This window comes from Dasypus novemcinctus, chromosome 31, assembly GCF_030445035.2.
Source record: "Dasypus novemcinctus isolate mDasNov1 chromosome 31, mDasNov1.1.hap2, whole genome shotgun sequence".
Lineage (NCBI taxonomy): Eukaryota > Metazoa > Chordata > Mammalia > Cingulata > Dasypodidae > Dasypus > Dasypus novemcinctus.
The window spans coordinates 46,011,900-46,024,951 of record NC_080703.1 but is presented as its reverse complement, the minus strand read 5'-3'; the positions used below and the strand labels follow the sequence as shown (position 1 = coordinate 46,024,951).

At 39.9% G+C, this 13,052-nt stretch overlaps 1 protein-coding gene across 4 annotated transcripts in view; it reads left to right on the top strand.

Moving 5' to 3' along the window:
• The first annotated feature begins 1,401 nt into the window (after positions 1–1,401).
• Positions 1,402–13,052, top strand: part of LOC101413778 (zinc finger protein 596-like) — a 32,649-nt gene continuing 20,998 nt past the window's right edge. For 2 of the 4 annotated variants that reach the window (XM_058290754.1, XM_071212893.1), the window contains exons 1-3: positions 1,442–1,536; positions 4,171–4,248; positions 6,516–6,687. In XM_058290754.1, the coding sequence (XP_058146737.1) occupies positions 6,661–6,687 (27 nt within the window). In that variant the 5' untranslated portion in view covers positions 1,442–1,536; positions 4,171–4,248; positions 6,516–6,660. Of the gene's footprint in view, positions 1,537–4,170; positions 4,249–6,515; positions 6,688–13,052 lie in introns of all 4 variants that reach the window. The other 2 variants (XM_058290753.2, XM_058290755.1) reach the window with 2 other exon arrangements.

The following is a 13,052-nucleotide window of genomic DNA, read 5'->3' as shown; positions in this document are numbered from 1 at the left end:
ATTATTAAAAAGATAGAGAATTACAAGTGTTTGATAGGATGTGGAGAAATATGAACACTCCTTCACTGTTGATGGGAATGTAAATGGTGTTGGCTCTGTGGAGGATGATTTTGTGGTCCCTCAGGAAGCTAAATATAGAACTACTCTATGATCCAGCAATCCTACAACTAGGAATATATACAGAAGAACTGAAAGAAAGAATGCTAACAGATATTTGCACATCCGTGTTCATAGTGACATTACTCACATTTGCTAAAAGATGCAAAAAGCTTAAATGCCCATCAAACAATGAATGGATAAACAAAACGTGGTATAAACTTCAAGATAATACTCTTCACTTGTAAGAAGAAATGAAATCAGGATGCATGTGACAAAAAGGATTAACCTTGAGGATACTATGTTAAGTGAAATAAGGCAGAAACAAAAGGATGAATATTGTATGTTCTCACTGATATGGACTATTATTAGTAAGCTTATGCAATTACACTATAGAGTACAGGTTAGTAAGAGATAAAATGCTAGCTAAGAAGGGGGAGGTGATATGGAATGTATGCTAAAAGTTTAATAAAGTCAGTTGTAAATATGTTGCAATGGAGACAGTTGAAAGTAGCACATTATAATGACTATTACATACACTGCTTATTTATAACCTGTGATCGTAGATGAAAGATGTAGTCTAGGGAGGTTAATGCTAAGTGAAAGACAGCTATACGATAGTCTACTCGGTCATTTTGGTGGTAGATGACGATTCTTTTTAATAATATAAATACAAGAATATTCTTCAACTACAAGAGGTTAAGAATTTGGTGATAAATAAGAAAAATACAACTAATATAGACTATACTAATGAACAATATTGTAATGTTTTTGTAGGAAAGGCAAAGAAGGTACTATATCAATGCTAAAGGTAAAAAAAAAGAGTTTAGTTTTATGAGAGGTGAATATGATTAAACAGCTTTTTCTTCATCTCCTTCATTAAGAAGGAGATGTAGGTCATGTCATTTAACCAATCTCTGCTCATTTATGTATCCTTCTGAACACTGAAGAAATAATTGAGTTTGCTTTTAGGATTAAATATGATAAATGTGACCGGGCAGAAAATTTTTAGATTATTGCTTCCATAATTTGTTAAGCCGCCTTTGTATTTTATTTTATTTTTTGAAGTAGAGATAAAGTTAGAAGAAATCAATGAGGGAGTAGATGTAGCTCAAGTGGTTGGTTTCCTGCTTCCTATGTATGAGGTCCTGGATTCAATCCCTGTTACCTTCTAAAAACAAAATAAAAAACTGAAATAAACCAACTCTCATTGGAGAGTGGATGTAACTCAGTGGGTGAGGTCTTGCTTCCCATATAAGGTGTCCTGAGTTCAATCTCTGATAACTCTTGGGAAAAAAAAAAATCAGTGGTGGCGGGGTGACGTCATCAGCCAGCGCCGGAAGCCATACCCTGAAAACACCTCCGCAGATACTCTGGAGGACGGTGGAGACTGGAGAGGGGCTCCACGAATGCCGAATTGAAGAAAGAGAAAAGTATCAGGTAGGAAAGTTCTATCCGGGACTAACCGGTCCTCTTCGCTTCCCTCCCAGTGGGGGCCCTGCAAAGCTTCTGGGTTCTGCAGCAAGCCGCCTGGAAGCCTCTCACCGGGGAAAGAGGTTTTCGAGGAACTAACAGCAGTGAGTTGGGGCCCCGTGCGTATCCAGGCACAGAGACCCAGTGCTGAAAACAATTTGCTGTGGGGTGCTGGAAGCAAAAGGGCCCTCATTTGGGGGGGGGGGGGGGGTAGGGAATAAAATCTCAGATTGGCTGTGGTCGAGCGGTGCAGTCACTACATCCAGTTTGTGCGGGTTGAATTCCCTAAATGCAGAATGGACCTTTCTGAGGGTCCCACCTTTCCCCAATGACTCTCCGAGGCAGGATAACCTAGCGGGGAAGAAGCTTTAGGCAGAAAAGCCTCACAGAGAAAAATGGAGAGGGAGGATTAAACTGAACACCTGCTGGACTGCAGAGTTCCAGAAATGAAAAGTGTAAGGAAAATGGGGTGTGGAGAAGTAGGAGCCTGTGACCACCCCCACTCGAGAGGAAAATTCCACAGCCCCCTAACCGCCTATATCTCGCTTCTGTAACAAGCTTGCTCGACTGTAAACCTCATCTCAAGGCCTCCTCCTGTAAGAAAGTGTTGTCAGCCCCTGCCAAAAGACCAACCTGACCCAGACCCTTGTAAATAACAAGAACTCCCTGATGGCTTGTCTCCCCTGATAGAATTCCCAGCGCTTGATTAACCGCAAACACCTGCTTCTGTATGTGTTTGCTTGCTGAGCTATTCCCCCCACCCTGGACCTAAAAGCCTATATAAGCAAACTCCCCCCATGACTCGGGGCTGCTCTCCCTTCTGTGTAGGACAAGGCAGTCACCACATGGCTAATAAAGCTCTCAATTGGAACTGTATTCAGAGTCTGAGTCTGGGTGATATTGCTAGTCTGTAACAGGGGAACCGAGTGAGGAAGAGACTTTAAACAAATCATAGGAGCAGGGGACAAAATTCTATACAGAAACAAAGAGAACAGATGAAGATTCCTGAAGAAAGAAGAGAGGAAAAACTGACAAGTTACGGCAGGCTGTTATGTTTCTTGTATTGGGGAAAGGAGTGCTTATAAGAGATAGGAATTAAGTTAAGTTTCAGTTTGCTGATGTAGGGCTTAGCATAAAGGTCTCCATCTAGGGTCTGCGTAATTTATTTACCTCACCTCAGTTTGATCTGGCTGTCAGCCATTGAGAGTTGTGATAAAAATTTAAGGTGTTGAACCCGTTTTCATTTACACCTAAAGCCTTGGGGTAATATTTGCTAGTTGTTTTCATGTTGGGCTCATAGATGGTCATGATGTCAGTTTTAACATGATCATAATTTTTAGGTCATCCCAGACATAAATCATTTGCTGGGTCACAAGTGGTTGGTGACACACATTCAAATCTTTGGGAAAAACAGTCCACCAGGGAGATTATAACGAATACTATGAGTGATAAAAGGTCCAAATGTCCACCTCATAGTATATGCCTAAGCTGAGTTCCCATGTTTTGACCCAAATGAAATCAAAGTGATCAAAAGGAAGGCCTTACCTGTTTAAATCATGTAGTGCATTTAATTATTTCATTCACTTTTACCTTAACCTCCACAGAAGTATGTACCCAAATACAACAGGTGGTGTTGGCAATGACAAAAATGCCTCCTTGTGCAGCTAATAAATAACAAGTAATAAGTAACAAATCTAATGACTTGTTGTGCAGCTATAGCTTTAGCAGTAGATTCAGTAATTTCTCCTATTGTAAGTCTACTCCTGTTCTCATTTGTGTTAGCCCTAATCCAAGATAGCAGCAATCTGCCCAAAGAAGCAAACCCAGAATCATTACCTCCTTGGGTAAGTTCTCTTTCCCCTGAGACTGTAGCTTGAGGGGAGTAGTCCAATGAGAAGTTTCAGATTTATTATAAATTCCTAAAGGACTGTGAGGTGACCAAAGGCTTATTGCCCCGGCATTTTATCTACTATAAAGGTAACTTACAACCCAGTCAACTATCTGATAACATTTCCAAAATAAAAATATTGCCTGGGGAAATGGATGTGGCTGAAGTGATCAGGCTCCCATCTACCATATAGGAGGTCCAGGGTTTGATTCCCAGGGCTGCCTGTTGAAAGGCAAGCTGGCCATAATGGTGAGCTGGCATGAGTGGAGTGCTGAGAGCTGGCCCATACAGAGAGCTGGCCCAGCAAGATGATGCAACAGAAAAGGCACAGAGGAGAGACGATAAGAGATGCAGCAGACCAGGGAGCTAAGGTTGCACAAGAGTTTGAGCACATCTCTCTTCTGGAAGGTCCCAGGATCAATTCCCAGTGCCACCTAAAGAGAAGACAAGCAGACATAGAAGAACACACAGAGAGCAGACAGTGAATACAAGGCAATGGGGTGGGAGGGAAATGAATAGATGAAATAAATCTTAGAAAAAAATTTTTTAAAATTATTGTCTGGCAGAACAATGTAAATACAGCCAATGTGATGTTGTTTGTAGATTTATTAGTAGGAATACTATCATTTGTCCTTAGTATCCAAGGGTCTGTCTTATTGAGACTATGAATGAAAAGCTTACCAGAATTTATTTGTATTGTGAATATTTTGCAGATCCAGTAACCTAAACCTGAAAGTGGACATGCATTGTTAATATAACTTGTAGTTTGTGGAAGTATGTGGACTATTACGGCAAGTTTTCCAGATTCTTCTGTGATATCTTTATAATTCTCTCAATCAGTTGTGTTTATTATGTGGTTTACACTGAGCAAAAACAGGTACTTTCCTTCCAATGCACTTTAAAGACCAATTCTTGAGACACTGGGTGTCCAAGTGAGAGAGTTTATTTGCTAGGCAAGCAAAGAGATCATTGGTCTAGCAAGGGCCCAAAAATCTGCCTCCTTGATTTTGAGGAGTTTAGGGTTTTTATGGTTTCAAACAGGGGAGGTTTGGAGTGGTTGTAATCACAATAGTAAATATACACAAACCTAGTTTTCAAATAACCATAAACAAAAGTAAGATCAGACTGTCATAATCATCACAATAGTATGTGTACACAAGGGTGTGCCTTATTTGAAATAACCATAAAGAAGGGTGAGGTTGACCTAGCCAGTTTCAGTAATTTCAGGTATTAGCTTTGGACTATTCTATAATATAGTGAAAAAATAAGGGGAAAAAACATCTGCATAATGATTCAATAATCATAAATTTAAGCTAGTTCTTAATTCTTGGTAACAAGATTCCAGGTCCAAGAAATTTTAAAGCAGAATAAAGAAGGCTTGGGTCTAGTATTCACATTTGATATGAACCAAATTGTGCAATTTGATCTGAAGAGACTGAACCATTTGGGATAAAAAAGAAATTTGTTATGGGTAGAACTGTGGGGTCCCTTGCAATGTGCATATATCAGGGTTTATGGTGACAATTCAAACAGTCTATAATGTTACATTCCTTTGAAAAGTCCTTGTAGAAACAGACAATGACATTGTCTTTCCAAAGGTAGAGTCTATGTGAGTTCTTGTTTATGCTAGCATTTGATCTGTTACCTTGGGATTAAGTAGTCTATTGTGTCACATTGTCTAGTTCCCATTCTGGCTAGTTGGATTTTTAACTCTCCAAAATTAGTCCAGGAGTCTGATAGAACATTTTTTTTTTGTTGAGTAAAGTGGACCCATGGCTCAACACCCTGTAATACATTTGCATTACCAGAAGTTAGGAATACTTGGCAGAGTTCCTTTTAATCAGGATCTAGGGCTGTATTTGTATGTGTCATTTCCAGTAGATCCATTATCCTGGTGTCAGATTATGATTAATGGAGTGTCTGTCATGTGGGATAGGAAAAGTGTCCTTCATTTGTTGAAGGTAATCTTTGGCATAATGCATTAAGGATTTACGAATTGGGTCATGTCATTGTGCAACAGTGTTCTCAATTTATTCCCAGAGATAGGTCTGCCAGGGAAAACTTCATATGGGGAGAATTTGAATTTCCTAAAATAAATGCTATGAATAAACAGAGGGCCTAAGGTAAAATTTTGGGCCTGTAAAGGCTAGGTTCTTCAGTTAATTTAAACAGCATTAATTTAAGTTTATAATTATGCCTGTTTTACTAATGGCAGTTTTTGCATGAAAATATGCAAGTGCATTTTTAAAATATTCACGCTCAGTCCTTTTTGTGTAAACCTTTATCTTAATAATAGTAACTGCATATGGAAATAAAATGACAGAAAGGAGATAACTTACTTGTCCACAATTTTCAACTGGCATACCAGATGTGAGGAACCCTCTTTGCTTCCAGAGCATGATGAAATCACTGTAGACCAGGGGCTCTAAACCAGGGTCTGTGGAGATTTCAGGAGCAGGTTTTCAGGGGCTCTGTGAGTTTGAATTAAAAATTATAATTTAAAGACATGCTGATGTTGTGTCATAAAATTATGTGCCGCTACATTCTGAGTAGGGGTCCATATTGTTCACCTGACTGGCAAAGGCGTCCTTGGAACAAAAATGGTTAAGAACCCCTGTTATACCTGTTCACTGAATTTTCTTCTGATGGAAAGCAGGGTTGGGTAAGGGTACAGAGTTCATCCTTTTTGGTGGAAGAAAATTGTGGATGGCTGCCTTATGCAGTCAGTGTGTGCTTGATAGTAAAGTATACACACTCTAGAACAATAAAATTTTTTCTTGTTTCTTCGGCACAAATATAGTCACAATGGTGACTCAGAAAATATTGGTAGATTTCCATTCCTCTTAGATATACAGATTAATAAGAAACTTTTTGCTATAGGTGCTTTAGAGTACTTGCCCAGGACAACCAAAATCCATAAAAGTGTGACATATCTTTGAAAAAGCAGAAAGGTTGGTTTTCAGAGTTTTAGAAGGAAGTGAATGACATAAGGTGTGCATTGAGTAGATTTATCTTAACTAACATCTGTGTTAATCTAATTTTGTCTTTTGAATTACAGGACTGATGCTGTTACAACTACATTAAAAGAGAGTTTGCCAACAAAGTGCTGGTTTTTCTAGAGAGAAAGAAGCTCTGAACTACACTTGTGATGAAAGCCTCATTAAGACTTCGTTTCCTTGCATTCTCAGTTCATTTGGATTCTCATGAATAAGGGAGAGGATTTTAACCAGGTGGGAGAGTACTCATTTATTTTGTAAATGATGTACCTTTTAATCAGAATGTGTTATTTACTTTTTGTAAATGATTTACTTTTTAATCAGAATGTGTTATTTACAGGCAGTTGGATAAAGGCAATTTGAGGTCAGGTAAAGTTATTGTGGATATCTAATATTTCTGGATTTATAATTATTTGCTTATTTCCAAAGGGAGACTTTTTTAATATATTACCACTCAAGGAAGGATTTTATGCATTTAGACCAGGGGAGTGACCAAAATATGAACAAACAAATGAATAATAGTACAGTGAAAAATTATATGAGTGACCTGAAGGAATAGTAGAATTTTAATATAGGCTATAGGAAGGGCAAAGGATACTTTTGGTTGGGGTTCAGTGATGAGATCTCTCAGGAAATGACAAAACAAAGACTAAAAGAACATGAGGATGATGTGGGAAGTTTTTAGAGATTTCCACAGAAATGAAGGGTGGTTATAGTGTTCAGTGCTGAAATAATAACTAATATAAATGTATTTGAATGTTCCTGAGAAATGAATTCTTATTCAATCCTTGGGTGTCTGGAGAAGTCCTAACTTAAAATTACTTAATTTGAAGGAAATACTTTGTTAAAGTGGCATATCTTGATTATATTCACCTTGGGTGACATCTAGGTTAATCGGAGAGTTAGCTCTAGAAAAAGAATTTATTTTAGATTTGTGGGCTCCTGGTGGTATTATTGTTTTGAGTTATGTTGGATTTTTTGTCTTTACCTATGAAAATAGAGATGTGCACTCAGTTTTGAGCCAACAGTGGAGTAAATTAAAGCAGTTGAATAGATGTGTGATTGTCATGATAGTGTACAGAAGTGGGAGAGAAAGGGGGCTACGTACAATTCAGCCTTGAGATGGTCTAATAATGCCGTTTGAGTATGGCCATGTAGAACACAAGAAGGAATACACTTGGGACTGAACTGTCAGAGAAGTCTAGGAAAAAGAAAGTTCCCAAAAGGTCCAATTCTTTACTTCCAAGTTATAGACTAAAGCACACACACTGGATTTATTCATGGGGAACTTATTGGAGATGGTAGCATGATTTACTTAAGAGGAAGCCTGTCATGCTACTAACTTTTTTTTTTTTTAAGATTTCCTTCCTTCCTTCCTTCCTTCCTTCCTTCCTCCCTCCCTCCCTCCCTCCTTCATCTCCCCTTCCAACCCTCCACCTTGGTTGTCTGTTCTCTGTGTCTATTTGCTGCATCTTCTTTGTCTGCTTCTGTTGTTGTCAGCGGCATGGGAATCTGTGTCTCTTTTTGTTCTGTCATCTTGTGTCAGCTCTCTGTGTGTGCGGTGCCATTCCTGGGCAGGCTGCACTTTCTTTCGCACTGGGCAGCTCTCTTATGGGGCACACTCCTTGCACATGGGGCTCCCCTACTTGGGGGACACCCCTTCGTGGCAGGGCACTCCTTGCATTCATCAGCACTGCACATGGGCCAACTGCACACAGGTCAAGGAGGCCTGGGGTTTGAACCGCGGACCTCCCATGTGGTAGGTGGATGCCCTAACCACTGGGCCAAGTCTGCTTCCCCTAACTCATTCTTTAAGGTGTGTGAGTAAAGCATAAAAGTGCTTATGTAGATTGACTATGAAAGAAGGAAAATGAGATCAGGCACAAGAGATGAAATAGACACAAGGGGCATTTTGGTTCATAAAAGAAACAATAAGGTTAAATGATGAGGTGACTGAGTGTGATAAGGGAGAGCAGTTGCTAGTAATGTCTTCAAAAAGGAACAGGGAAGCCTGTAATTCTCTTGGTGATATTCAACTTAAAAGAGGTGACAAGGTTCTTCAGTGAGAGAGGAGTAACTAATGGGTATGAATGCAGGAATAACTGTAGACATCATGGTGCCAAGTTGAGGTGATTTTTAAAAATGACATCATTCACCTAGTTATTATGGGGTTAATCTCCTCTGGTAAAAGTAATATGAAATGTGAGAATATATGGATTCAAGCTATGGGACTTGAAGTGATTATGGGAGATGGAAGAATGACTCAATTATCAAGATATAGTCTTTTTCCCAGATATATTTGAAAGCACTAAGAGTTGTGATTGTGTATTAGTCATAAGTGAGAGCTTAGTAATGTGCTGTGTCACATGCAGTAATAAACATGACAGAAAATTAAAGTCACTTCCTATGTGGGCAGATATGGACAATAGTAAGTTATCTATTGACACATTGGGTAAATACAATGACATCAGAAATGTTCTTGGAAAAAGAACTTGACCAAAAGGGGGAAAATGTAAAAGACAAATGAGTTTATATGGCCAAGAGACTTCAAAGTGGGTTGGGAGGTCATTGCAGAGGTTATGATTATGCATGTCTCAGCAGGATCTCAATTACTGTCAAAATAGCTACTTTTCCAACTAGCAGGGCTCCTTGGGTCTCTGAAGACATCCAGACACTATAGTCAGGTCAGATAGATCAGGAGTTTGGTGCCTTGCCAATGTGCCCTACTTTGGAATTTATGCTCCCCAAGGTGATAGAGTTGGACTTAGTTGTGATTTCCCTACACATGGTTCTTCTGTTCTTGAATTTGAACCTATAATTAGTATTAGAGTTGGTAGGTGTACATCCAAGAGACTTAAATCTTTGGGCTGTCTTTGTGCCAGCTGGGCCCTGAATCTCAATGGAGTTGCAACATTTACTCTCCAGTTCATTGGACCCACCTAGGACAACTAACAAGGAGGTGAGAATGGACAATTTCCATATCAAAGAACCAAGAAAGTTTATAGCTACGAGCAAGAGATTTCCATTCATCAGCCCTAATGTATCATAGCCCTCTCTTTTTTTGTCTTTTTTTCTAACGTTACATTTAAAAAATATGAGGTCCCCACACACCTTCCACCCCCTTCATCCCACTCCTCCCCCCATAACAACAACCTCCTCCATCATCATGAGACATTCATTGCACTTGGTGAATACATCTGAGCAGTGCTGCACCTCATGGTCAATGGTCCACACCATAGCACACAGCCCACCCAGTGGACCATGGGAGGACATACAATGTCCAGTAACTGTCCCTGCAGCACCACCCAGGCCAACTCCAACACCCAAAAATGCCCCCATATCACATCTCTTCCTCCCATTCCCTTCCCCCCGCAGCCACTGTGGCCAATTTCTCCACACCAATTCCATGTTTTCTTTGATTACTAATCACATTACTTCATGAATAGAATATCAGTAAGTCCATCTAATCCATACTCTATTCCTCCATCCTGTGGACCTTGGAATGGTTGTGTCCACTTGACATCTATATCAAGAGGGGGCTTAGATTCCACATGGATGCTGGATGCAATTCTCCTGCTTTCAGTTGTTGGCACTCTTGGCTCCCTGGTGTGGTGGTTGACATTCTTCAACTCCATGTAGCTGAGTGTGGTAAGTCCTATAAACCAGAGAGTAGGAGTTGCAAATCTGCTGAGGCTCAGGGCCTGGCTGTCTCATGGTCAGTCCAGAGATTTGGGTCCCCTGGGTATACACTAAACCCCAGCACCAACTACAGATCCGGTAAAAGTAACAGGAGAGCCTTATGGAAAAAGATCACATCTGAGTCCAGCTCCATCACACAGAAACACAAACTCCAAAGTAGGGCCGACTGACATGGCACTGAACTCCATCTGCCATGACCATAGAACCTGTGGGTCTCTGTAGCCCTCAGAAGAACCAATACCTGGGGTTGTATCTACTTTACCTGTCTCTGGGACTCTGCTGAGGTGTGCATAAGGGCAACCCATCTGATAACCTCCTGCCTCTTTTTGGAGACACATAGCCATATAAACTCATTTGTCCTTTCCATTTCCCCCTTTTCTTCAGGTCAAAAAGCATTTATAACTCCTGGTATTATATGTAGACTGAGATATTCTGCTGGTCCGAGTTGACCCTTTTATTCAAGGTCATTTTCTAGTTGCATCATCAGCTGGTACTTGGTAGTAATCCCTCTGCACCAGGGAGGCTCATCCCCAGGAGTCATGTCCCACTCTGAGGGGAAGGCAACACATTTACATGCTGAGTTTGGCTTTGAGACTGGCCACATTTGAGCAACATGGAGGCTCTCAGGAGGTAACTCTTAGGCACACTGCAGCTCTAGGCCTTGTTCTTATATCAGGTGTACAAGCTCACAAGCATAGTCATTAGTATCAAGGGCTGATTGTTGGCCCTTCCTTCTCTTTTGGTCTTTGCCATTGCACTTGGGGGATTGTTGCTGTTCCTTTAGGGACTGTGATAGAGCTCCCCTGGCTAGGAACTCAGCACTCCCTCAGTTGTTGTTTTTAGTGTAATCACTATGAAAATATCCAAACATTTTTATGTACCCTGGATATATGTCCTGGAGAACTCCCTGCCAACCATGTGTCCCCTGTCAATAACATCCCAAACCAGTTTCCTCCCCTGCCATTGTTGAACCTCTCTATGATCCTAAACTTCTTCAAAGATGAAGCACAATATATTGCCAGGTTCCATTAATAGTAAAATGGAATATAGTGGTGAGTTTAAAGGTTAGATATAGAATACATATTAATTTAGAAAAATTAAGGTAAAAATTAATTGGGGTATCAAAAAGTTTTAAAATGCAAAAGCTTTGTTGTTGATGTTTGGCCTTCCATCACTGCAGTAAGTGTTACCCTGTGTGCAAATTGACAAGGCAATTTCTGTCTTTTCCTCAGTGTCTACATCCTCTTGTTTCCCTTTTTTACATAATTATTAAGCTTATCTTCACAAATGTTTTATTTTTTTAATTTTTTAAAAAAGATTTATTTATTTATTTAATTCTCTCCCCTCCCCCGGGGGTCTGTTCTCTGTGTCTATTTGCTGCGTCTTGTTTCTTTGTCTGCTTCTGTTGTCGTCAGCAGCACGGGAAGTGTGGGCGGCGCCATTCCTGGGCAGGCTGCACTTTCTTTCGTGCTGGGCGGCTCTCCTTACGGGTGCACTCCTTGCTCGTGGGGCTCCCCCACGCGGGGGACACCCCTGCGTGGCAGGGCACTCCTTGTGCACATCAGCACTGCGCATGGGCCAGCTCCACACAGGTCAAGGAGGCCCAGGGTTCGAACCGCGGACCTCCCATGTGGTAGACGGACGCCCTAACCACTGGGCCAAGTCCATTTCCCACAAATGTTTTAGATCATAGTAATTCATGTATACAATATACAGTACTCCCACATATCCAACACAAAACCCTTTTCCCTTCCACAGCAATAATCTTTTCACATATTCATATTATATTTACTGAAACTGATGTACAGATATTGAGACAATAGCTTTCAAACAAGGTAACATTTGGGCTTACATTGTGGTTTATATTTTAGACTATACAATATTCTTAATTTTTAGTTATCTTAAGTTTTACATTATGATTTACATTTTAGCCATTCAGCCCCTATATATATTTGGTGTAATTTAACATGTCTTATATCCATCCTTGCATAATCTTGTTCAACACTTCTATTACCCACACACTTACATGGATTCCATCTATTCAATACCTCTTTCCTAAAGTCGCAGGTTATAAGATCAGTGCGCAAAAATCAGTAGCATTTCTGTACACCAATAATGAGCAGGATCAGGAGGAAATCAAGAAACAAATACCATTCACAATAGTAAATAAAAAAATCAAATACTTAGGAATAAATTTAACTAAAGAGGTAAAGAACTTATACACTGAGAACTATACAAGATTGTTCAAGGAAATCAAAGAAGACCTAAATAAATGGAAGTCTATTCCTTGTTCATGGATAGGAAGACTGAATATTATTAAGATGTCTATCCTACCAAAACTGATCTACACCTTCAATGCAATCCCAATAAAAATCAACACAGCCTTCTTTAAGGAACGAGAAAAACTAACTATCAAATTTATTTGGAAAGGAAAGAGACCCCGAATAGCCAAAGACATACTGAAAAAGAAAAACAAAATTGGAGGAATCACACTACCTGACTTCAAAACATACTACAAAGCTACGGTGGTGAAAACAGCATGTTATTGGCATAAGGAGAGACACACAGACCAATGGAATTGAATTGAAAGCTCTGATATAGAACCTCACATATATAGCCACATAATATTCGATAAAGCCACCAAACCCTCTCAACTGGGAGAGAGTGGCCTATTCAACAAATGGTGTCTGGAGAACTGGATAGCCATATGTAGAAGAATGAAAGAGGATTACCATCTCACACCTTATACAAAGATCAACTCAAGATGGATCAAAGACCTAAATATAAGAGCCAAGACCATAAAAACCTTAGAAAGCAGTGTAGGGAAACATCTACAGGACCTTGTAATAGGAAATGGATTTATGAATATCTCACCAAAAGCACGAGCAGCAAAAGAACTA